The sequence below is a fragment of the Oncorhynchus masou genome, chromosome 29, assembly GCF_036934945.1.
Source record: "Oncorhynchus masou masou isolate Uvic2021 chromosome 29, UVic_Omas_1.1, whole genome shotgun sequence".
NCBI classification, from domain to species: Eukaryota; Metazoa; Chordata; class Actinopteri; order Salmoniformes; family Salmonidae; genus Oncorhynchus; species Oncorhynchus masou.
The window spans coordinates 67,431,294-67,457,784 of NC_088240.1; the positions used below are offsets into that span (position 1 = coordinate 67,431,294).

At 42.9% G+C, this 26,491-nt stretch overlaps 2 protein-coding genes across 3 annotated transcripts in view; one reads left to right on the forward strand and one right to left on the reverse strand.

Annotated features, from left to right (window-relative positions):
- The window catches only part of LOC135520360 (triple functional domain protein-like), a 132,479-nt gene extending 109,800 nt beyond the window's left edge, over positions 1–22,679 (reverse strand). For both annotated transcript variants that reach the window (XM_064945849.1, XM_064945851.1), the window contains exons 1-2: positions 22,461–22,679; positions 11,529–11,585 (exon numbers count right to left, since the gene is read on the reverse strand). In XM_064945849.1, coding sequence (XP_064801921.1) covers positions 11,529–11,585; positions 22,461–22,530 — 127 coding nt within the window. In that variant the 5' untranslated portion in view covers positions 22,531–22,679. The remainder of the gene's footprint in view (positions 1–11,528; positions 11,586–22,460) is intronic.
- Positions 22,680–24,300: 1,621 nt separating this feature from the next.
- LOC135520361 (dynein axonemal heavy chain 5-like) overlaps positions 24,301–26,491 on the forward strand; it is a 67,725-nt gene continuing 65,534 nt past the window's right edge. Inside the window, exon 1 of the mRNA XM_064945852.1 lies at positions 24,301–24,469. Within this exon, the coding sequence (XP_064801924.1) occupies positions 24,383–24,469 (87 nt within the window). The 5' untranslated portion in view covers positions 24,301–24,382. The remainder of the gene's footprint in view (positions 24,470–26,491) is intronic.

Consider the following 26,491-nt stretch of genomic DNA (forward strand, 5'->3'; position numbering starts at 1 on the left):
ATTGCATACCAGAGAGAATACTATAGACATCAAGAAAGCCAGTCAGTGTCATGCATAGGTGTAATAGGTGGCAGGGAAGTCAGGCGCAGGAGAGTCAAACTGAGTGTAAAATGAAGTCTTTTAATAAAGTTCCACGAGTATGCTCCATAACAATAAATTAACAAACAAACCAAACATGGGTACGAGGACCCGACGCGCACCTATGCAACAATCACACTATACTGACAATAAAACAATCTCTGACAAAGACATGAGGGGAAACAGAGGGTAAAATACACAACAGGTAATGAATGGGATTGAAAACAGGTGTGTGGGAAGACAAGACAAAACCAATGAAAAATGAAAAAAGGATCAATGATGGCTAGAAGACCGGTGACGTCGAACGCCGAGCACCGCCCGAACAAGGAGAGGCAACGACTTCGGCAGAAGTTGTGACAGTCAGTTGATTATTGACAAGTTTTTCCAACGCTTTTGATAAACAGGGCAAAAGAGAAATAGGTCTATAACAGTTAGGATCAGCTTGCATCCCAAGCATTCCAATGTTCTACCTACCAACCTTTGTTCTGTAGTCATCACTGTGTTAGAGACACATACATACAACAGCCTCTTGAAATATTAAACGTTTTAATGCCAGTGCACTTTTTCTCAACAGAAATGTCCATCATACTTCATTCCTTTTCACTCAGGCCTGGCTGGCTACGTGGCAGAGATCTGAAATAATCTATACATTTTTTGACAACATAATGGTGCAGGCCTGTGTGTATCTCCTGTTTGGAAGAGTCATTACAATTATCTTACAGATCTGTCAGTTACAAATTAAACCATAGCAGTAAATATTCTTACAATCTGTTGAGTCAGGCACCCACTTCTTCGCCCTCAGATTCAGGCAGAAGGGCGTTTAAGGTCTGAGTACGTTATCTGGGCCAAAATCAAAACTCCCTCCAAGCATCTTTATACAGACTAGTTCTGCTTCATGGGTTGTGGTGTCCAGACCAGATGAGAGAGCCTTGTGTCGTAGCTAGCTGCCGGGATGCCTTTGGATTACCTTAGCCAAGATAATGGTAATAGTGATGGCATGGTACTGGAGCAGGTCCAAGTCGACACAGTCAGAGATTATGACCTCCTCAGAGGAGCTGAGCTCTTTCTGTTCAGTTACGCTGTCCTGCCCTTTGGACAGGCTGAGTCTATAGCTATCGCTCCCACAGAGGGACAAACAAGCCACATCACACCAATTTCCCACAGCACGGTGAGATAAATAAAGCATAACAACTCTAACCCCCCGCCCCAAACCCACCCCACCCTACCCCACCTCAAAACAACATAGCCTAAGTAACACATCTACGACAATAAACAACACCATTGTCCTCATCATGTCTGCAGCAATTAATTTAACATGTTTAGAAAATAATACAAAATAGTTTCTTAGTCATTCAACACATGACCACCCGCTTTGCTTTCAGCTCGGTGACCTAATTTGCCACTAGAGGATGAAATGAAAGGACCCATTATCTACAGGGATCTCTGAAAGGAGAGGAGAGCAATGGAGGACAAACAGTATCAATTGTCAGGATGAAAGAAAGACTCCCAACACCCAAGGAGAACATGAAAACTGACCAGACCAATCCATGTTCCAAACTAAATGACATAGGTTATGTTCAGTAGGGCATACTGTAGCAAAACGTTATGAAATGGAAAACTAAAATAAGTGTTTCTTATTGGATAAGTGCAGGTAGTTGTTCCCCTGCTTCCCTCCGTTTTAAAAAATGTTCTCCCTACTGGAAAGTGACACAATCATATTAGCCTCATGATAACTGAGCTAATCCCATTCTGATGAGCACAGTCATAATCAGACAGTTGTAAAAAAAAAATGACTGGTACAAGGGCAGCAAGTGCAACTAAACAGATGAATCATAGACAAATACATTACAATATCAGAAATAAATAGCTATTTGAGAATGTCCTGATTCAGCACTGACTGACTCCATAAATAGGCCAATGTTTGGTGAGGAAAGAAGAGAGACTCACTAACCATGAAACCATTAGGGATGAGAATATCATTCCACAAGGTAGCTACTTACAGAGTCCTGTGGAGAGAATCTGCATGGTCATGTCTCTTTCCTTCTCACACCATTCAGCTCATGAACAAGTCAGGTAGCAGCAGAGAGGAACGGCTCTCACTAGAATAGCTTGAGCTCCATGGACCAGGGCAACAGTGAGGAAGGATTGTGCTTGATATCTGCTATCTTCTGTGTTCTCCCCAGTGCTCTGTTTGAGAATGTCAACAGGCCCCTGTGCTAAGAGTTTTAGAATAGAACCAGCCAAGCTCCATCCAGCTCCCTTTACATTACAGTCAGTGAATCACCACCACCCAACCCAATCGCTGGACCTTTAGAGCTAGCTCTGCCTCCTTATTGGTTGGTGTAGGGGAGGAGGGCCCTTCCAGAGGCTGATGATGTGAGTGTGATGGACTAAAACCTCTCTCTCACATTCATCTGTGCTCTCTAGCAACAGAACCGGCAGTGCTCTCTCTGAGGTTGTCTCCCATCCCATGTCCGTCCTCCGAGGTGTGTGTGTGTGCATGAATGAGTGTGTGTGAGGGGAGGTGCGTCTCCCCCTTGAGGGCACTGCCTGCCGTCAGGCTGTGTTTTGTCATTCTCTAGGCAGGCTAGGCTGAGTGCTGCTGCCTGTGAACTGACTGACTCTGGGAGGGACATTGGGGCCGTGGACAAAGCAGCAGAGATCTGGACAGGTGGCTTAAACACCCCAGACACTGTGTGTCCAAAATGGCATGTTATTCCATTTATAGTCTACTACCTACTACCTACTACTACCTACTACCTACTACCTACTACCACTACCACGTACTGTGAAAGTAACAACTGCAAACCAGTACATTAACTTCAGCTAGATCCAGCTTCCCTGGAACAATGTTCCTTTTGGCAGCGCACCACATTAACTCATCTGCAGTAATCCATACATGCTGACCACATTGCACTAAAGAGTCAAATCCACAGGTAACAAGCTAATCCAGAGGAAGTGGTAACCTAGTAACATGGATGTGTTTTGGGTAAACTAATAATACACAGGTCGAGGTTGCTGTGGCTGGAAGGAGGTGTGATGATGCCTTTCCTGACACCCAGGGTTAGCCTGGTGAAACCAGACTGAAACAGTGGTTAATGCATTGTTCAGTCTGGTTGAACCAGGCTAACACAGAGAAAGTTAGCAGAGGCTCAGTGGCAGGGTGTATTAATAGGCGACCTGGAACACTACCATGCTGCCTCTCTGTCGCCCAGCCAGGACGCTGAGTCTGAGTCTTATCTGAGACCAGTCAGTGTTTGTCTTCATCAATTCATCAGACCAGGACTACAGGCCTGTGTTTTCTCTGTATGAAAAGACTTTTGGTTTCTTGCAAGTCAAGGAATAATACTGTGAAATGTAAAAATATATAATAATGTCATTTCATTGTAATAGCTATTTGAAAAGACTGCTGGAGTTATGGCATGCCTGGTGACATCACCAGGCGGTCAGTTAGCTAACAGACTGCTGCGTCGAGGCTGCCTATTCCTTTATGACATTAGGTGATGCCTAATGCTGTCCGTAATATGGATGTGAGCTTTCTAAATCCATTTGCTCAATGAAAAGGTTGTGGTTGTGCTTTCACTGTCAGTTTTGATTTGCAGTTTCGCTGCTGTAGGTAGGGGTAGCAGAATGCTGTAGCAGGCTCTGCTAGCTGGCGCTGACTGGGTCTTTCTCAATATTTGCCACATGGGCTGTTATGCAGATTAAACTCAGAACCATCCTTCATCCTGTTCGAACCACAATGTGGTTCGTCCTCCCGTTGGATCTCTCTGTCTGAATAACAATAACCATGGCCTCCCGAGTGGTGCAGTGGTCTAAGGCACGGCATCTCAGTGCTATCTGTGCCACTAGAGATTCTGGTTTGATTCCAGGCTCTGTCGCATCCGGCCGTGACCGGGAGACCCATGGGGCGGCGCACAATTCGTCCGGGTTAGGGGAGGGATTGGCCGGCAAGGATGTCCTTGTTTCATTGTGCACTAGTGACTCCTGTGGTGGGCCAGGTGCAGTGCACACTGACACAGTTGCCAGGTGCACGGTGTTTCCTCTGACACGTTGGGTTGTGTTTCAGAGGATACACGGCTCTTGACATATGCCTCTCCTGAGTCTGTATGGGAGTTGCAGCGATGAGACAAGACTGTAACTACCAATTGGATACCATGAAATTGGAGAGAAAAAACAGGGTTAAATAATAATAATAACCATGGACAGGGCTGCTAGGGTTGGCTCAAACAGTCTGACAGATCCTAATTCCCACCGGCCTCCCATGCCTTGGTCTGTTTTAACCAGAGAAGGAAGTGGTTTCTGGAGCTCATTTGATATTCTGTTATACTCTGCACCACAGAGAGAGGCCAGGGTAGGGAGGAACTAAGGGAGGGGAGGGGTGGGGAGTTGGGGGGAGGTGGTGACACGTCAGCTTTCATTACTGCTCATGAGAGGAGGAAAGTGGAGGCATGTTAACTTAACAATTAGCATTAAGACTGGTTGAAATGGAGTAAAGAGCACTATTAGGTGGGCTGTGGGACTGGGTCTGTTGTGTTGTGCTGAAGGCAGGAGAGACAGGGGGACAGGGTAACAGGTAGACAGGGGAGCAGGGACAGGGGAGCATCATACAGGTTGTCACACCTCCTATTCTTAGAGGCCAGGGGGTGTTGGGGCGTAGGGAGTGGGGCCATTTGGACCCCCGTGGTGTATGACATGGAGACAGCTGTGCTGGGTCATGCAGTCAGGGGAGTCAGGGAGAGTGAAGGCGAGAGCTATGAGCAGCCTCTGACAGGATCATTATGAGGTGCTGGGCTTATAATGGTACAGCTTGGATCCTCACAGCAACGGTAGAGTATCATCAACAGCATCATCTTCAGCTAAGGAGGACAGCAGATGAGATTAAAACTGAGATGGATGTTAAAAGACTAAAAAAGAGGAGACAGAACCATATATATATATATATATATATATATATATATATATATATATATATATATATATATATAGAGAGAGAGAGAGAGAGAGAGAGAGAGAGAGAGAGAGAGAGAGAGAGAGAGAGAGAGAGAGAGAAAGAGAGAGAGAGAGATAGAGAGACATATATATATATATATATATATATATATATATAGAGAGAGAGACAGGGAGATTATACATATCTCTCTCTCTATATATATATATATATATATATATATATATATATATATATATATAAATTGAATATATATAAATTGAATATATATATATAACAAGATTCAACACTTGAGACATAAACTGAGCAAGTTCCATAGACATGTGACTAACATCAATTGAATAAAAGTAACAGTCAGTATCTGGTGTGGCCACCAGCTGCATTAAGTACTGAAGTGCATCTCCTCCTCATGGACTACATCAGAATTGCCAGTTCTTGCTGTGAGATGTTACCCCACTCTTCCACCACGGCACCTGCAAGTTCCCGGACATTTCTGGGGGAAATGGCCCTAACCCTCACCCCCCGATCGAACAGGTCCCAGACGTGCTCAATGGGATTGAGATCCGGGCTCTTCGCTGGCCATGGCAGAACACTGACATTCCTGTCTTGCAGGAAATCACACACAGAACGAGCAGTATGACCGGTGGCATTGTCATGTTGGAGGGTCATGTCAGGATGAGCCTGCGGGAAGGGTACCACATCAGGGAGGAGGATGTCTTCCCTGTAACGCACAACGTTGAGATTGCCTGCAATGACAACAAGCTCAGTCCAATGATGCTGTGACACACCGCCCCAGACCATGACGGACCCTCCACCTCCAAATCGATCCCGCTTCAGAGTACAGGCCTCAGTGTAACGCTCATTCCTTCGACAATAAACGCGAATCCGACCATCACCGCTGGTGAGACAGAACCGCAACGAGTCAGTGAAGAACACCTTTTGCCAGTCCTGTCTGGTCCAGCAACAGTGGGTTTGTACCCATAGGTGATGTCTGGTGTAGACCTGCCTTACAACAGGCCTACAAGCCCTCAGTAACAGCCTCTCTCAGTCTGAGCACTGATGGAGGGATTGTGCGTTCCTGGTGTAACTTGGGCAGTTATTGTTGCCATCCTGTACCTGTCCCGCAGGTGTGATGTTCGGATGTACCGATCCTGTGCAGGTGTTGCTACATGTGGTATGCCACTGTGAGGATGATCAGCTGTCCTTCCTGTCTACCTGTAGCACTTTCTTAGGCGTCTCACAGTATGGACATTGCAATTTCTTGCACTGGCCACATCTGCAGACCTCATGCCTCCTTGCAGCATGCCTAAGGCACGTTCACGCAGATGAGCAGGGACCCTGGGCATCTTTCTTCTGGTGTTTTTCAGAGTCAGTAGAAAGGCCTCTTTAGTGTCCTAAGTTTAACTGTGACCTTAATTGCATACATTCTGTAAGCTGTTAGTGTCTTAACGACCGTTCCACAGGTGCATGTTCATGAATTGTTTAAGGTTCGTTGAACAAGCATGGGAAACATGTTTAAATCCTTTACAATGAAGATCTGTGAAGTTATTTGGATTTTTACGAATTATCTTTGAAAGACAGGGTCCTGACAAAGGTTTCTTTTTTTGCTCAGTTTATATCATTATTATACAGTGCAATATTGCACTGGTCATGTTAATGTCTTTACGACACAGGTAGCTTTATCCCAGGTGTAACTCTGTTTTTTTTTCGCACTGCTGTGCTTTATCTCGGCCAGGGCGCAGTTGTAAATGAGAACTTGTTCTCAACTGGCCTGGTTAAATAAAGGTGAAATAAATAAATAAAATAAGCATTACCAAGGTACCTATTGAGATGGGATGATAATCTGCTAAGGGTCTTCTATTGTGCTACTGACCAACAGGAGTCATCCTGAGTGGCGCAGCGGTCTAAGACTGTATCACATCCAGCCGTGATTGGGAGTCCCATGGGGCGGCGCACAATTGGCTCAGGTTTGGCTGGGGTAGGCTGTCATTGTAAATAAGAATTTGTTCTTAACCGACTTGCCTAGTTAAATAAAAAATAACCTTCAGTGATTTGTGCTGAAAATAATTTAAATGTAATATAGCATTATAATCAGTTATTTGTTGATGCTATTTTCCATATTACAAAATCTTTTCATTTTCTAAATGATATATTCTGTGTATTGTGGGCAAGTGTAAGCAAAAGATCTATGCGACTTTTGCAGCATGTCTTGCTGAGTGTGGTGATATTGACAAACTGTCATCCAGGACGTTTAGTTGGATGAAAACAGAGAACCAAGCTGTACTGCTGCTGTATAAAATCAGATATTTATGGAAATAGGGTTCTCCATCTGCTGTACATCGCACCCTGCCGCGTAGCAGAGAACAGTGAACACACTCTGGACTCATTCTGTGTGTAAACACGAGACTTAATGGTCCTCAAAGGGATTTCCTGGAATTGCTCTCAGAAAAGATGGCAGCCAGCGATGTGTCTCTGTTCTTACATTAGGGAATCCTAAAGTCCTGCTGCGCCATCTGAGAGGTATTTGGCTGTATGTACAGTTGAAGTCGGAAGATTACATACACCTTAGCCAAATACATTTCAACTGAGTTTTTCACAATTCCTGACATTTAATCCTAGTAACAATTCCCTGTCTTTTTTTTACCAGGTAAATTGACTGAGAACACATTCTCATTTACAGCAACAACCTGGGGAATAGTTACAGGGGAGAGGAGGAAGATTAATGAGCCAATTGTAAGCTGGGGATGATTAGGTAGCCATGATGGTTTGAGGGCCAGATTGAGAATTTAGCCAGGACACCAGGGTTAACACCCCTACTCTTAAGATACGTGCCATTGGATCCTTAATGACATCAGAGAATCAGGAATCCTGTTTAACGTTCCATCCGAAAGACAGCACCCTACACAGAGCAGTGTCCCCAATCACAGCTCTGGGGTTTGGAATATTTTTTAGACCTGAGGAAAGATTACCTCCTACTGGCCCTCCAACACCACTTCCAGCAGCATCTGGTCTCCCATCCAGGGACAACCCTGTTTAGCTTCAGAAGCAAGTCAGCAGTGGGATGCAGGGTAGTATGCTGCAGGCAGTTAGGATCACCACTTTATTTTAAGAATGTGAAATGTCAGAATAATAGTAGAGAGAATGATTAATTTCAGCTTTTATTTCTTTCATCACATTCCCAGTGGGTCAGAAGTTTACATACACTCAATTAGTATTTGGTTGCATTGTCTTTAAATTGTTGAACTTGGTTCAAACGTTTCGGGTAGCCTTCCACAAGCTTCCCACAATAAATTGAGTGAATTTTGGCCCATTCCTCCTAACAGAGCTGGTGTAACTGAGTCGGGTTTGTAGGCCTCCTTCCTTTCACACGCTTTGTGATGGCCACTCCAAAACCTTGACTTTGTTGTCCTTAAGCCATCTCACCACAACTTTGGAAGTATGCTTGCGGTCATTGTCCATTTGGAAAACCCATTTGCGTCCAAACTTTTTTTTCCTGACTGATGCCTTGAGATGTTGCTCCAATATATCCACATCATTTTCCATCCTCATGATGCCATCAATTTTGGGAAGTTCACCAGTCCTTCCTGCAGCAAAGCACCCCCACAACATGATGCTGCCATCCCCCGTGCTTCACGGTTGGGATGGTGTTCTTCGGCTTGCAAGCCTCCCCCTTTTTCCTCCAAACATAATGATGGTCATTATGGACGAACAGTTCTATTTTTGTTTTTATCAGACCAGAGGACATTTCTCCAAAACATATGATCTTTGTCCCCATGTGCAGTTGCGAACCCTAGTCGCGTCTCCTTCCTGAGCGGTATGATGGCTGCGTGGTCCCATGGTGTTTATACTTGCAAACTATTGTTTGTACAGATGAACGTGGTACCTTCAGGCATTTGGAAATTGCTCCCAAGGATGAACCAGACTTGTGGAAGTCTACAATTTTTTTCTGAGGTCTTGGCTGATTTCTTTTGATTTTCCCATGATGTCAATCAAAGAGGCACTGAGTTTTAAGGTAGACCTTGAAATACATCCACAGGTACACCTCCAATTGACTCAAATGATGTCAATTAGTCTATCAGAACCTTCTAAAGCCATGACATAATTTTTTGGAATTTTCCAAGCTGTTTAAAGGCACAGTCAACTTAGTGTATGTAAACTTCTGACCCACTGGAATTGTGATACAATTAAATAATCTGTCGGTAAACAATTGTTGGAAAAATTACTTGTGTCATGCACAAAGTAGATGTCCTAACCGACTTGCCAAAACTATAGTTTGTTTATCAAGAAATTTCTGGAGTGGTTGAAAAACGAGTTTTAATGACTCCAACCTAAGTTTATGAAACTCCCGACTTCAACTGTATGTTTAATGAAAATAGACCATGGGCAAATGGTTCACAGAGTAAATGTCTATTGATGCTACTCACTTCATACTGTATGATCGTATTCATCTCAGTAATACAGTCTGAGGGAGTGTGTGAGCGAGAGCTAGCGAGCCTCTCTTCTCCTCCTGCTTTCAACAGACATGAAAGGAGTGCTCATGTTTTAATGCATGGCCTATCCTAGCCCTCCTACGCCCTCCTAGCCCAGCCCTCCTAGCCCAGCCATCCTGTCCCAGCACTCCTAGCCCAGCCCTTCTAGCCCAGCCCTTCTAGCCCAGACCTCCTAGCCCAGACCTCCTAGCCCAGCCCTCCTAACCCAGCCCTTCTGTCCCAGCCCTCCTAGCCCAGCCCTCCTAGCCTTTCTAGCCGAGACCTCCTAGCCGAGACCTCCTAGCCCAGCCCTCCTAGCCCAGCCCTCCTAGCCCAGCCCTCCTAGCCCAGCCCTTCTAGCCCAGCCCTCCTAGCCCAGCCCTCCAAGCCTAGCCCTCCTAGCCCAGACCTCCTAGCCCAGCCCTCCTAGACCAGCCCTCCTATCCCAGCCCTCCTAGCCCAGCCCTTCTAGCCCAGCCCTCCTATCCCAGCCCTCCTAGCCTAGCCCTCCTAGCCCAGACCTCCTAGCCTAGCCCTCACAGCCCTCCTAACCCAGCCCTCCCATACCTCCCATCCCAGCCCTGTCACCATAGCAGGTCTGATCTCTACTGACAGCACAGGCAGAGGTTTGGCAGCGGCCAAAGACAGGCCCTCTTCTGGAGAGCAGATCTTTTTGTGTGTGTGTGTCTCTGTCTCTCCCACAGGAACACAGAACAGAACAGAGCAGAACTGCTCCTACTGATCGTGATCCACAGCAAGACCAAATTAAGAGAGAGACAGTACTGTGTTCTGCTGGGAGATTATAGTAAGGTTTAGCCTATACACTTCAATTACACACAATCTTACACTTTATGTTCAAGTAAAATCTTCCAGAAAAAAATGCATTGCTATCAGTAATAAAGACAGGCAAAGAATGATCATAATGCTTGACTGAAAGACATACTGATGTTCTATATTAGACTGATACAAGCATATCAATATGGAAAGAGAATTGTAAAAGAACACGGCACCTAGTGCACGTGGTAGATTTTTGGCCACCAGCAGAAAGTAAGCTAAAATAATCATGACATAACATAGCCTACTTCTTCTACCTACGTAGCATTCAAAATATCCAAAGGGAATTTTCAGCAGATAGAAAAATGTTTGGTCAACTTTATTGAATAATTCACACATAACCGTGTTCCCCTCTGGCCAACAGTCCATCTTCAGTAAGAGCAGAGTCAGCACATATCCTAATTGAAACTCATTATTAACCCTATATAATTAACTTGGCACCTGAAACACCTGCAAATTAATGTGTAGCATCTAACAGGTTCAACATAGTAGATACAAATGTGTTAAATATTTCACTTCACCTAACAGAAGTGAAGTCAGTCTCGGTGTGAAGTTTGGACAGTGTGTTTTTAAAACTTAGGCCTTCTGAACATAAAGAACACAGAGACCGTGATGGCATTCAGTTAATAAGCAGGTGATAGTCCGGTTGACCATGTGCCAAATAGTCAAGTGTCGCCGTGTCTGTGTGTGTGTGTCTGCCTATGTCACCTTGTTTCACCTTGTTGAGAAATAAGCAGGTCAGTGACCAGTTAGCCATGAAGAACATCACGGATGAAAACTCTATACTACATTAACCTTCAAGACTCCATGTAAAGCCTAATAGGAAATGAGCACACACAAGAAGCATCCATGATGAAAAAAACACACCGATAGGCTCTGATGGCACTGAGTCAGTGATGAGGACCTTCAGTTAAGCCAAACCCACTGTACTTAACTTTCACTCTCAATCTCAATCAGCTGGGGTGCACTAAGAGAAGGTCACTGGCAACAGCAGCCATATGAGAGGCAATTTTTATCTCTCTATCTCGACGAGTTATGATAGGATCTGTTTCTGTTTCTTAACCAAACCTGACCACGAACAGGCAGAAACAGATATCTCAGAGGGTATCTCAAAGCAAGATGTCACATCATACACGTAGCACAAATATACAATACATTCCACAGACAAAGCAAAAATAATAAAGTAAACCAATTACCTGCTTGTTGAGTGGGTTCGTCCAGTTTGGGCTCACATTTTGAAAGAGGGAGAGAATCTAGAAAAATGAAGATGAAAAAGAATGGTCAGTGAATGAATGCAGTGGCCTTGAGAATCTCTTCCGACCTTGAGCCTGTGATTATTGCCTGCAGATGAGAGGACAAGGAAGAGCTGCTTTGATCCCAGTATCTGGCTAGTCAAAGACATGAAACAGCATGAGACATGGGCTGTGTCACAAATGGCACCCTATTCCTAATACAGCAGTAATGCGTTATACAGGGAATATTGTACCATTTGGGATGCAAACAGAATTGAACAAGAAGCCACCAAATGACTTACAGCTGATGTAACAGTTTAGCTTCCATCCCTCTCCTTGCCCATACCTGGGCTCGAACCAGCCACCTTCGAAGCATCGTTACCCATCGCTCCACAAAAGCCATGGCACTTGCAGAGCAAGGAACAACTACTTCAAGGTCTCAGAGCGAGTGACATCACCGATTGAAACGCTATTAGCGCACACCACCGCTAACTAGCTAGCCATTTCACATTGGTTACACTGACAAACTGATACAGGAATGAATCATGATATAGAACTCCTGAGTGGGAATCTGTAGATCTTTCTACCGCCACAGGCCTGAAAAAAATGATATATTTGAAGCAGAATGCTGGATAATTCACCTGGAGTCATTCAAGTTAAACACAGCCTGTCATTGTCTGCTCTGATTTTTACAGTAGCATATTACAGTGGGTTAAGTGAGGCTTTCTCTTCATTCTGACTGAGACTGACTCACTTCTATGCCTATGGCAGTACTGTGGTGTTGTGGGCTTGTAACGGATGTCGTCTGGAGATAGAGAGGAGGACCAAGGTGCAGGGTGGTAAGTGTTCAAGTGAACAAAACGAAACAGTACCGTGTGGCCCAAACACTCACACAGAAACAAACACCCACAAACCAAAAGTGAAACCCAGGCTACCTAAGTATGATTCTCAATCAGGGACAACAATTGACAGCTGCCTCTGATTGAGAACCATACTAGGCCGAACTCAAAACCCAACATTTACAAACATAGACTGACCACCCCAACTCACGCCCTGACCATACTAAAACACAGACAAAAACAAAGGAACTAAGGTCAGAACGTGACAGGGCTGTTGGCAGTACAACCCTGTCTTCTTTCTGGGTCATTCGTCTATCAGTGGCACGGGATAGCTCCAGCTTAGCTCCACTTTGCCTGCTTCTCAAAAGACAAACCAGCATATGCTGCTGCTAGGGATTAAATGGGCGGCGAACTGCAGTGGCTATTCGATGTTAACAGCATTGTGGATTTGATGTTAAGCTATATTAAGCTCACAATTAAAGTGTCTTGAAGACATGTGACCGGGAATTCACATGATGATGATCCGACAGAAACCTCCCCCATCCACCCCCCAAAAAAACTTGCCTTTCTTGAACTAACACTTGTTTATTAAATGTACTTACTATGACTGTGATAATGTGCTTGTCTTACCTAGCTATCATCAGGTGAATGCAGTAACTGTAAGTCACTCTGGATAACAGTGTCTGCTAAATGATTGAAATGTAAAAAATGTAAAAAAAGGAATGTAAATATAGACTAGAGGGTCCTCTGCTGTGAGATGAAGCCTTAGGTTTTGTAACTGGCATACTACATTGTAGCACTGGCATTGTATCACTGGCATCCTACTCTTGCCTATTCACATTCACCGAGGGGCTTTCAAACATGGCAATGGCTGTGAGTTACAATCAATTACACATGTCTAACTATCCAGGGTATGATCTAAAAGTGAAGCAAAAATATCTCTCATACAAACAAGCACCAACTTGAACGGGGTGAATGAGATAGACAATATTGTATTATGTGGATTTTAGTTTAGTTTGCTTGTTTTTATACAAATCTGAGCAGCGGCACGTGATCTATTTAAACCAGGCGACCACTGGCGGAATGCAGCACGAGGAGAATCTAAACATGTTGGTGTCTTCAAAGGTGTCATGACATTGGCCTGGGGGTAGGTTTATGACAGTCATAAATACCTCTTCCCCCCTATTTCCTCTCTCTACCCTACTGATGTTACATTTGCAAAACCCTTGGTTAACATAGAGATTCTGGGAACATCAGAAGGTGGGGGGAAATGAACTATATTCTGGTAATCCGACCAATTGAACATATGCGGTGGTACTTAATAAATATGATGTCAGTTCGGTTGTCATCTGAGACATTCTCATCAATTATAAGATGACATAAACTCTACAGTGGAAAGTCTACACATGAGAGTTGTCGGATTCACATGGAATTGTTGTTCAATTTAAATGTTTGAATATGAAATTATTTGTGATGGGATGAATGTGATTTTAGCTTCTAACATGTAAGATTTGGGTTTTCATAAGGTAGGGCTCTGCTCAATCAGTGGCCCGCCCATGTGAAGGGACATGGGCTATAAAAAAATCAAACACGCCCTCCTCTCCCTTCCTATATAAAGCCTTGACGACAATGTAACCTCCTGTCCGAGGATATGAGGATGACAGTCCGATGTCAGACTGGTTCAGACAATAACTACAGAACGAAGCCAACATCAGCGTGAGCTTTGGTTGCGAATGGTATGAACTTTGAACTCTTATTCACTACAGAAGTGATACCTCCTAGCCATTGAGTTAGCAACAGCAGCTGCAAACGCAGGTTAGAAAGGATCAGACAGAGTATCCCATCTACCACACAACGACGTTACTACAAAGTATTCAATTTACCAGCAGAGACATTCTTCAAAGGACAAAGGACTCGGTTGGGCAACATGGCCTTCCATCTACCACCAACCTACCGAAGCGCAGCTTAGAGTAAATATTTATTGCATTTTCCTTTTCCAAATGGGCGGTAGAATGCATAAGATTCTGTATTTACGATAGCACAGCTTCGCCCTTTGTTCTTTAGTCTTCCTTCTCTTTCACTCAAACCCAGCCCTTTTCTTTTGTGTAACCAGCTGCCATATCTGTTCCGCCCGCTCGGGGCGTTTTCCTTTATGATGTCATTTGTAATCAAGTTATGATTTAATGATGTGTATGTGTAATTCTGTGTGATTGGTTAGGTATTTAGTAAATAAATAATTAAACCCAATTTTGTGTTGCTGATTCAACTTGTGAGCCAGAGTTTGTGCAGATAACCAAGAATTTACAACTTTCAGATGAGACTGAATTAAGGTGACGATTAATATTGACTGCTATTGATGTAAAATATTACTAGATCTTTAAGAGTTTATTCGCAAGATAACAGCTCTATAAATATTATTTTGTGGTGCCCCGACTCTCTAGTTAATTACATTTACATGATTAGCTCAATCAGGTAATATTAATTACGTCTAAATTATTTTATAGAATCGCATGTCATATCACTTAATCCGGCATAGCCAAAGACACGACACAGGGGAGAGGATGTTTCGCTCCGTGTGGAGTTCCTGTTTGACAGGCTGTGCACAGCTGTTCACTGGAGACAAGCACAGGGAGGGCACACAGCTGCAACCACACCACACCAAACATCCCCTAGCTCAGTCCCACTATGGGCCATATTGCTTTGATTCCCAAACTGAGCCCTGTCTGCGTGTATGTGTGTGTGTGTGCCTCAACCTCATTAAAAAGAGGAAAGGCATGTTCTCAAAACATAACAAAGGCTTTTAACAGTATATGATTTTTAATATGCCGTCCTGCATGAACGACGGGCAGGATCAAATGCGCGCTTGTGTATGTGTGTGCGTCTGAGTTTATTATTACCATCAGCGAGAAGAGGGGTGTTAATACATAAGCTCAGAAACACATAAAACCCTGCTGCTCTGTCTGATATAACAGCTAGTCTCTGAGAAGGAAACAGACAGGAAGGCAGGCCAGCAGACAGACACCTAGGAGGCCAGGGTTCTGAGATGAGATGCCCTGATTCCAGACGCCTCCTTACTGCTGGGAAGGAGGTGGCTGCTGGGTGTGGGTGTCTGGTAGGGTGTGGGTGGCTGAGGTTGACTGATGGATAGGATATCCTCTCTTATCAGATGAGGGATTTCAAGGAGACACACAGGCAGGCTTAGCCCACAGCCACTCTTCTTCTTCATGGCCCCAATACCTTTTTCTTTCCTTCCTTCCTGGCCCCCAGGCAACGTGGGTGGCAGGCTGAGGATACTGTGATTGATACCTCTATATCCTTGACTGAATTAAGCCATCCCTTAGGCTAGTTATTGACTTCACTCTGCATGCTCAATTCCTACTTATTGACATTGACGGTTATCTGTATGCCAATCTGGACTATTTAAATGGGAAATGTACATTTTTGAAGGGATAGTTCACCCAAATTACAAAATGACATATTGGTTTCCTTACCCTGTAAGCATTAGACTTAGTGTTTTATTTTATTTTATTAGGATCTCTTTTAATCCTCACTTGGACTAATCTTCCAAGAGTCCTTAAACATTAAAATACAATTTATAACACGATCACACTTAACACACTTTTACAAACAACAGACATAATACACTGCCATATTGAGCAGATAAATAATCTAACAGTCTGAAGAGGTAGATTGGTGCCTTCATCTACCATAGTCCTGCACAACCTTCCAATGTATTATATTTAAGTGGTTCTAAGTATTGTATGAATTTATAAATTGAAAGGTTTCTGGTTTGCTCAGATAAATGATTCAATTTCTTTATTACTCTGAATCGAAATGTTATTTTGCCTATTTCTCTTCTCTGCCGAGATAAGACATAGATGGGGGGACAATGAATTTATTGTCTCTTACCAACTGAAACCATTGTGTGGAAAGAAATACCATTTTAAATGGTGTACATTGTGAAATAAACTAAGCATGTGTTTTTCTCTGATCTTGTTGATTGATGACCATCCAAGAGAAGAATCATATCTCCACCATAAAATAATCCTTGCTGCTTTGTTCTGTGCAATCTGCAGCCTCCTAATCTCACTTTCTAATGAATTTCCCCAACCCACAGAACAGTGGTTCACCTGACTCCCAATTCATGCTTGGGTTGTTCGCTTAAGAATCTTTCCCGGTAAATATTTTGCTATCCTTCTGATCATGCGTGCAATTCTAACAATTTTCTTTAGATTTATTCCACTCAACTCGCATAGGCCTACAGTTCATGATCTATACTACAGAATTGTGCACAGATTGCTGCTATGTGGCCTGATATAGTTCTGTGGGTCAGTGAAAAGCCTAGTATCTCTAAATAATCTATACTATAAATGCCATGGATCTCATAAAAGACATTCAGCAGGCTGCTTTATAAACAGCTCTACAATAAACATAACAGTCAAGCAGCACTAAAACATCTGCTCTCCATTGTAAGCATACAGTAGACTAGCTGAAGAGAGGAGGAAGGAAACCAAACCACCGAAGTGAGTCTGGGAAAAACAGTACAGCTCAGTCAAAAGCTCTTCTTTTTCCAATTATGAGGACGATGGCATGATGGAGGCTGGGCTGAGGCCGTTTCATGGTGCAATGCCACTCTGGGCTGATTGCTTCTACTCAACTAGAAGCAACTGCCAATTACTTTGCAATAGAATGCAAGACGATACTTTCTGACTGTAGAATATGTATAAAAGCAAGCCATGATGGCCTACTCCACCCTGACTTTAGCCTTTACCACTATCCACTATCATTTGCAGAGGTGGTTATTCTGTCCTTCTTTTCGTTCGCTCTCTTTCTCTCGCTCTCTCGCTCTCTCTCTTTCTCTCTCCCCCTCTCTCTCTCTCCTCATGATGTGAATTGATTCTGGAGCATCTGATCCCTACTACACTACATCGTTATTGTGACACAGCTAAGAAGACTTTAGTCAAGTCTGTTCCTCAGCAGCAGCCAGTAGACATTTTATTACATAACACTTAGGTTTCCACTTCGATAAGCATGATCCCACTGGGTGATAACGCTGGATCACAGATAGTACAACAATTTGGCTCACATTACAGGGCAGTCTAATTAGGCCTAGTCATAAACTCATTTTTCATTCCTAAACGGACAAAGACAATTTGAATTGTCATGTCCAACAATTGATGGTAAATAGATGATAACGGTGACCTTTCTATGGCATAATATCACCACTAGAAAGCAAGTAATATTTAAATGGAATGGGGACATCATAATTTAGTAAAGGGGCTTTTCCAAAGAACCAATCAAATGAAAGTACTTGGCAAACCTCAGCCTGCTCTGAGCTGGAACAATCATGTACACAGAAAATATCCTGATTTATACCGTTGCCAATGTAACGGCCGTCCTCTCACAAGAACAACCCCACTGTGTAATATGGTAAATGGGCAAAGCAAGGCAGCTATGTGGTGGAAAATGGTGCCTGACTACAGTACAAAAATAGAAGGTACTTTGACATAGTAAACACTATATGTTTGTTGGAACCATTGGTCTCATTAAACCACTGGTGGTATGATGGATGACTAGTATCTTATTACCTTGGGGTGGCAGGTAGCCTAGTGGTTAGAGCGTTGGGCCAGTAACTGAAAGGTTGCTTGCTCAAATCCCTGAGCTGACAAGGTAAAACATCTGTCTTTCTGCCCTTGAACAAGGCAGTTCCTAGGCCGTCATTGTAAATAAGAATTTGTTCTTAACTGACTTGCCTAGTTAAATTAAAAACATGTAAATCAGAACTACCTGATTGAGCTACAGCGTACTCATTTGAAAGCATGGCATGATGCTGTGTCATTGAAGTTAGTAATACCACATACATTTTTCATCTTGTTCTTAAAAAGCAAGAAAAATAAGCATAATTCAATTACACAATTCATTCAGTGTGCTATCCTTAAAACGCCACTGAAAATGACCTCCTGATTTGGGTCATTGAAAGCTAAATGGGCAATGCCACAATACGCTATGAATAGCCAGCGAGCTGCTCTGCATTACAACAGCTTACAGTACAGTGAGGGACAGGATGATCCCTGTTAGAGTCAACTCACATCAAACAGGCCAAGACAACCTTATGCCTTCCCAAAGCTCTGTATACTACACTCGGTGCCAATGTAATAACTAGGCAAATAGCAAATACATAGTATTAATATACACTGAGTGTACAAAACATAAGGAACACCTTCTTAATATTGAGTTGCACTCCTCCCTTTTGCCCTCAGAACAGACTCAATTCGTCAGGGCATGGACTACACAAGGGGTTGAATTCCCACACAGATGCTGGCTCATGTTGACTACAACTCTTCCCACAGTTGTGTAAAATTGGCTAGACGTCCTTTGGGTGGTGGACCATTCTTTTTCTTCTTCTTTTTTTTTACCCCTTTTTCTCCCCAATTTTCATGGTATCCAATTGTTGTAGTAGCTACTATCTTGTCTCATCGCTACAACTCCCGTACGGGCTCAGAAGATACGAAGGTTGAAAGTCATGCGTCCTCCGAATACACAACCCAACCAAGCCGCACTGCTTCTTAACACTTCGCACATTCAACCCGGAAGCCAGACGCACCAATGTGCCGGAGGAAACACTGTGTACCTGGCAACCTTGGTTAGCTCGTACTGCGCCCACCCCGCCACAGGAGTCGCTGGTGCGCGATGAGACAAGGACATCCTACCGGCCAAGCCCTCCCTAACCCGGACGACGCTAGGCCAATTGTGCATCACCCCACAGACCTCCCGGTCGCGGCCAGTTACGACAGAGCCTGGGCGCGAACCCAGAGTCTCTGATGGCACAGCTGGCGCTGCAGTACAGCGCCCTTAACCACTGCGCCACCCAGGAGGCGGTGGACCATTCTTGATACACGGGGAAACCAATGAGCGTGAAAAACCCAGCAGCTTTGCAATTCTTGACACTCAAACCGGTGAGCCTGGCACCTACTACCATATGCCATTCAAAGGCACTTCAACCTCTTGTCTTGCCCATTCACCCTCTGAATGGCACACATACCCAATCCATGTCTCAAGTGTCTCAAGGCTTAAAAATCTGTCTCCTCCCCTTCATCTACACTGATTGGTGTAGATTAAGCAAGTGATATCAATAAGGGATCATAGCTTTCACCTGGATTCACCTGGTCAGTCTATGTCAGTCTATGAAAAGGTGTTCCTAATGTTTTGTGCACTCAGTGTAAAGTGAATATAAGCTTACAGTGCAAAAGTTAGAATTCCTTGGGACATAGACCTAAAACTTTGTGTGGGCTGACATCATAGGCATGCTACTGAGCCTCTGTAATGAGCCTCATTGTCAAGTGGACTATAAGTTACGACCGCCTCACAGATTAGCTCACAAGAGGATGACACAGTAAACAATGTGGGATCTATACAATGTATGTGGGAATGACATAATAACATCCATCTGTCTACCTCATCACAAGATAATGACGAGGACTAATAGATGACTATGACTAGCACAACATCTCCATGACTTCCACAGCAACTCCAAACAGAAATATGTCTCCATAAACTGAAAAGAATACTGTTTTGATAGTTGACTTCACTAAATCATCGAGCTATGGCTTATGTGATGCGTATCAACTTCCAATACAGACTGTCTAGTATATCATCACGTTAGATACTCTTCAAAGGGTGAACACTAAAATTAGCCCAATTAAATGACATATAACAACTTCAGCCAGGCCGTCTAGTACAGCCATACGAGTCCAAAAAGGTACCCTATTCCTACCCTGGTCAAAAGTAGTGCACAACCAAAGTCCTACTCGAGATGAACACAGTGGGTGCACCCAGAGCTCCCCAAACTAAAGAAATGTCTTTCAGTGCAACAAGAAAGAGCAACTTTGTGCCAAGATTTCAACGCTCAACAAGCCAGCAGCAATTAGGAACCCTGCTGGAGAGGATACAGAAAGTGGGATGGCCTTCTCTGTCCTTTCCCTGTGGCTTCATGGTGTTGTAGGATACTGACAGGCCAAATAACATATCCATGGTTGCATCCCAAATGGCACCCTATTATAGTGAATATATTCCCTATATAGTACCTCAAAGGCATAGGGTTCTGGTCAAAAGTAGTGAACTATATGGAATAGGGTGCCTTTTGGGACTCAGACAACATATCAATTGCTCCTATCGTATGCTTGGGCACAGTTATTGGTCATGTTGTTTGCGTTGTGTTTCACTGGCCTCTCTCTTACACCGTTATGACTAGCTATCCCAGTTTAAGCATCTACATAATGTGTGAAATTTGAAAGTCTAAATGCATCACCATGCAAATGACTTACGAGCTTGAACACTGCACAAAATACAACCTTATTAGCCGATATAGCAAGCTAAGCTGAGTCCTTACAGTTACAATAATAGTAGCTTGTGAAACGGGCTGCTCAAACCTAAAAGCATCTAGACAGAGACCATTTACAGGAAAATGCTGTTCATGCACATCATTCAGGTTCATGTTGGTATTGTTAACTCCCAGGACATGGTCTATAGCAGCTATAATAGAAAACACTGGCCACATACCAACTATAGATTGAAACAATAGAATACAATCCATTATAGCATTCCAAGCTGTCTTAAAGAGAAACTGAGAGAAAATATTTGTGGTAACTATGGGAGAAAGGAACATAGACCGATTCATATATTTCTACCTTGTTAGAGATTACCATCAGCTTATAGTTCAAGGTCCCTTGTCTCCATTAATGTTGGGACATTCCTTCACCAAACACATTTCCTAACATTGTCTTTAGACAGCTCTTTCTTAACTTCCTTACCTCCAGACTCCAGTGACCTAAAAGCTCAAGTCAATGCTGTGTAACATGCATACACTAAAGAATAGAATAGATGATATAAATCATTAGGCTATATCACTCATCTTTCTAAAAGACTCAGTCCCTTCTTCACTTCAGCTTGACCCTGTCTGTCCCACTCAAACTTACCTCTGTGTGTCTGTGTGTCATCAATGGGGATGGTGGGAAACAGACTTCTTGACCAAGATGCACCAGACCAGGTGCTACAGAACCACCGGAGCGCAAATGAACAGCTGCTCTGACTGTGGATCATCTGAGGTGTTCTCATCATGGTCATAGGATGTTCCCAGGGCACCTATGTGTACTATTGTTTTACTTTCCAAAATGTTCATTCAACAGAATTACATTCTTACCCCAATTAGTGTGGGGGGAAATGATGGCAGTGTGTTGTGTAGAAGAACTTTTTAAAAATTACATTGTGTTAGGTCATTAAATTGACTAGAGAGATAATTAGAATGTATACCAGAGATAAACTCAATAGTATTAGATATGTTAAAATAAATAACACTAATAACACAATAATCTGAAAATTTTGTAAGGATTCATTTTATAGGGATTTGTGTATTGCCCCTGATGAACTAATGGGTATCTAAATAAACAAAACAGCAATAGAAAAAAGTGATGGTCTATTCTTGGTTATTCCATAACATATTGTATGAGAGTAAACAAGAAGATGTGATGTTTCCTTGGGATACGTAGGGTTGCCCTAAAACTCAGTTATGGTCCAGATAGGTTGTGCAGCCTCTTCACCTGGGCGGCATCATAGGCTACAGTTTGTTTACATGATAGGCTATCACAATCTACAGGATGTGGTTCTGACTAACAAGCAGCTCACTGCAAAATGTTTGTTGGCCACGACGCAGGGTACAGAATAATCCAAAAATGTAGTCTACACACATCTCGGGATACATTTCTTACATTTCATATCTAGATTATAAACCATCCACCACACCTGTTTTCTTTTTTTCTTCTTTTTTACATTGAAGTGTGCGTAAATTACTATAATCCGAGGTTGACTCTGTTATCATATTGGAATAAAAACAGAGGATGACAGGGAGCCTGTTTAGGAGGATAATAATTTCTAATTTCTCTAACGCATCCACCCACCAATGGCTGGATTTGTTGATCAATTTAACGTCTATACGGGAAAAATGTAGATGGCATTATCAATACAGTGAGCTACCGGAGGTGCTCGCCCCTCTTTCACTTACCCGACTTGAAAAACGCCGCTATGTCGGCCGCATCTTTAGCAGCCTCATCTATTCCCTCTCCAGAGCTCATGGCTGGAATACCGATGTGGAAAAATAATCTCCAAAGAATTGACTTCCTCTAGATTTTCCCGAGAAAATGGAAATGCAACACCATTGAAAATATATTCTACTGTAACACGCAGGCAATCTGTTCTATCTTCAATAGGCAAGAGACCTCCATCTTGGCGAGAATGAAAATACTTATTACCGATCGGCGGCGCTCCAGAGCCTGAGCACAGAGGCAGAGGCAGAGGGGGAAGTCCGTTGATAAAGGGGAGGTCTTGTATGGGGTCTCTGGCGCTGCAGGAAAATCCCTGATATTTTGAGGCATTGTGCGCCACAAATGGGATGAAAGGGGAGCCAAATCATAAAGGCCACTTGGTGTAGCCTGGGTGCCAGTCTGTTTCTGCTCTCTTGCCAACTCCTTACGCAAGTATCAAGTCAAGCATGTTTTGTTTTGTTTGACAATGACAATGGAGTTGGCAAAAACACAAACAGATCTGGGACCAGGTTACACTTGACCACCAGACATGATGGAATATAGACATATACCTATCATGGGCTATGGTAGCAGGAAAACATAGCCATGAGATGTTATTTATCACAAAAGCACTTCCTTCACTGGGAACAACAAAGAAATGTCGACTATTTATCTGATCATGACTGGCCTGGTGTTATTATTTTCCATTGGAGATTGTATAGATCTACCTACAATAATGATTGATAGACGTCAGATATTAAGTCACTAGAAGGTTCATTCTTCGATCAAACACTGCCACCCCCTGGTTTTAAAAAGTATACGGCACCTTTATACATGCATTTTGTCCTCTTCGTAGTGTTGGTAAACCGATTGGCCTATGTTGGGATGCACAAATTCTGCAGTTTACAAAGCCGTTAGTAAAATCAAGTAATGAAGAGGATTATTGTGTGAATTTGGAAATAAATGGTCTCTGCTCTTCTCAGGGCCTATATTACAAAGTGTCATCGAGGCATCTTGAAAATATATATAATTGTATCCTGTGACACACTCAACAGCTGCACCAAAGTATCAATTCATGGCCCTCTCTCCTGGGAATAATCATTAATTACACAGACTGTTTGAAAGATGAAGACTTGTATAGGCCTGTATGCTCTTCATACTTGTGCATCCCACCTGTGTGACCCATTCCCTCTAGGGTAACGTTACAAATTAACGCGAATATACTATTACAGAAAGATGACAGACAAACGGTGGACTAGCAGCCTACACAAAAACCACGTGTAGGCCAAAAAGCCATCCTACAAACGTATCTTTCTACATTGATTAAAAATTAATCAATATCGGACATTTCTCAATGAGATCATGAGAAGTTGCTTCGTGGCCCCATGAGTGGACTGTGACAAATCATGTAGATTGGTGGTGTCTCTAGCCGAACTATTTCTATGGTCATCATGGTGCAGCCTGCAGGGATCTAGTTGTAGCTGCCCCCATCAGGGAAAAAAACGGTCCGTGCTATCCGGATTCCTTGGGACGTCCATACCCCATTGAAGTTGACATTGAAAAGGGTTAAGTTAAATGTTAAGGTTGGGGTTAGGCAAGAGTTGTGCTTAAGGTTAATGTTAGGGTATGGGTTAAGGTTACGGTGTAGGGTATGGACGTCCCGATGATCCCGATTAGCAAATGCACAAAAAAATGTCCTACGTAACCAAGGAAACAGCTAACACAATTTAATTGGTGCAAAAGTGTTATCTGAGAACTACAGCTTGAGCCCCTCGAGCCAGCCCAGGACACCAAGGACCAAAATATAAGAATCCCGCGTGACATGGAAAACTTGCAACTGTTTCCAGAATTCTGATACTGTATTCACACTTCAAAGACATATTCGTGGTGGTGTGGAAACAACATGTCTCTCAGCTCGCGTTCTGCGAAGTGCAACTTGAGAAACAGGTCCCAACCCTCAGTCCCGGTGGAGTCAATAAAGGAAATGCAGGTTTGGTGATGGTATTATCAGGTATTTCGTTTGTGTAGATGTGAATTTAATGTATATTAGTTGTACTGTATATCTTTGTATTTGTCTGGTGGAGGTGGCAAGGTAGCCAATAGCTTGCATCGTGTTGTGGTCCTGTTTCTTTATGTGTTTCTTGCCAATAAATGTGTTTCCCTGACAATAAAATTATGGCATTTTCTGGTAAGGAAGAGCATGCATATGTAGACTCAAGAGCTCACAATAATTTAAGCATATTTAAGCATGGCTAATGGCTGTTTTCAGGCACTCTGCTTTGAGCCGTGCATAAGAACAGCCTTATAAGTTGGTTACCAACGTAATTTAAACAGTACAAATAAAACATTGTGTCATACCTGTGGTAGGGATTTCAGCCAATCAGCATTAAGGACTCAAACTTTATAATTTGCATTATAAACTGGTTGGTTCTAGCCCTGAATGCTGATTGGCTGACAGCTGTGGTATATGAGACAGTATACCACAGGTATGACAAAACATGTATTTTTACTGCTTTAATTATGTTGGTAAGGTTGGGCAAGACAAAATATTTTATTGCCTTTGAATGGGGTATGGTAGTAGGTGTTAGGCGCACCAGTTTGTGTCAAGAACTGCACGCTGCTGGGTTTTTCACACTCAACCTTTTCCCGTGTGTATCAAGAATGGTCCATGTAACAAATTGACATCCAGCCAATTTGACAGAACCGTGGGAAGCATTGGAGTCAACATGGGCCAGCTCGACACCTTGTAGTGTCCATGCCGCGATGAATTGAGACTGTTCTGAGGGCAAAAGTTGTTGTTTTTTCATGTATGAATCTGTTATTCAATGCATTTCTACAGGCTAATGTTAGTAAATCCAAAATATTGTTTAGGGATAGCTAAAGGGGTCCTAAAATTCCAAATCAAAGGGGTCCTAAAATTCCAAATTAAATAGCTAAATTAATTTAAAATGTTAAAAGGTCATATGGTGTTGGATATTAGGAAACCATGGTGATGTTATGGGAACGGTATGATGATGTTCTGGGGACATTATGGATACATTTTAGTAATGTTGTAATGATGTTATGGGAACATTATGATGATGTTATAGGAAAATTAGGTGGATGTTAAGGTGATGTTATAGGAGCATTGTAGGGACATTGTGGTGATGTTATGGAACATTTGGGGATGTTCTAGTGATGTTATGGGGGACATTATGATGATGTTATATGGAAATTATGCTGATGTTATGGGGCAATTATAGTGATGCTCCCGAGTGGTGCAGCTGTCTAAGGCACTGCATCTCAGTGCAAGAGGCGTCACTACAGTCCCTGGTTCAGATCCAGGCTATATCACATCCAGATGTGATTGGGAGTCCCATAGGGTGGCGCACAATTGTCCCAGTGTTGTCAGGGTATGGCCAGGGTAGGCCGCCATTGTAAATAAGAATTTGTCCTTAATTAACTAACTTGCCTAGTTAAATAAAGGTTACATTTAAATATATATATTTTTTAAATGTTATGGGGACATTTTGTGGATATTATGGTGAAGTTATGGGGACATTCTGTGATGTTATAGTGATATTATGGGGACATGTTGTGCTTGTTTTGGTGATGTTATGGGGGCCTTCTCTTAGATCCCTCTGAGCTCTCACCAGATTATCCATAATTCAGTGGGGACTCCAATTACCCAGTTTCTCCAAATGAGATGTCTCACTTTAGAAATCAGTCATGCCTTAGTGAAATATTCATTATCTAACTGCTTTTAAATGCAAAGCTGCACAATAATTTTCCAAGTATCAAACGCTCTCTCACCCCATATGAGGGGCAGATTCGTCTGTGAGCGTCCTCGGCCAATATTGTGTAATCTGATGGAATTTAATATTGAGGACCACTTTGGAAACAAGCGTTTTAATTAATACTTTCAAGTGATATCCTCTGGGTACAAACTGTACATTTTGTTGTATGTGTCTGTTACCCAAAATAAATTCAATTCAATAGGCTGGTGTGTTTGCTTCTTGGTGTATGTTGTCCT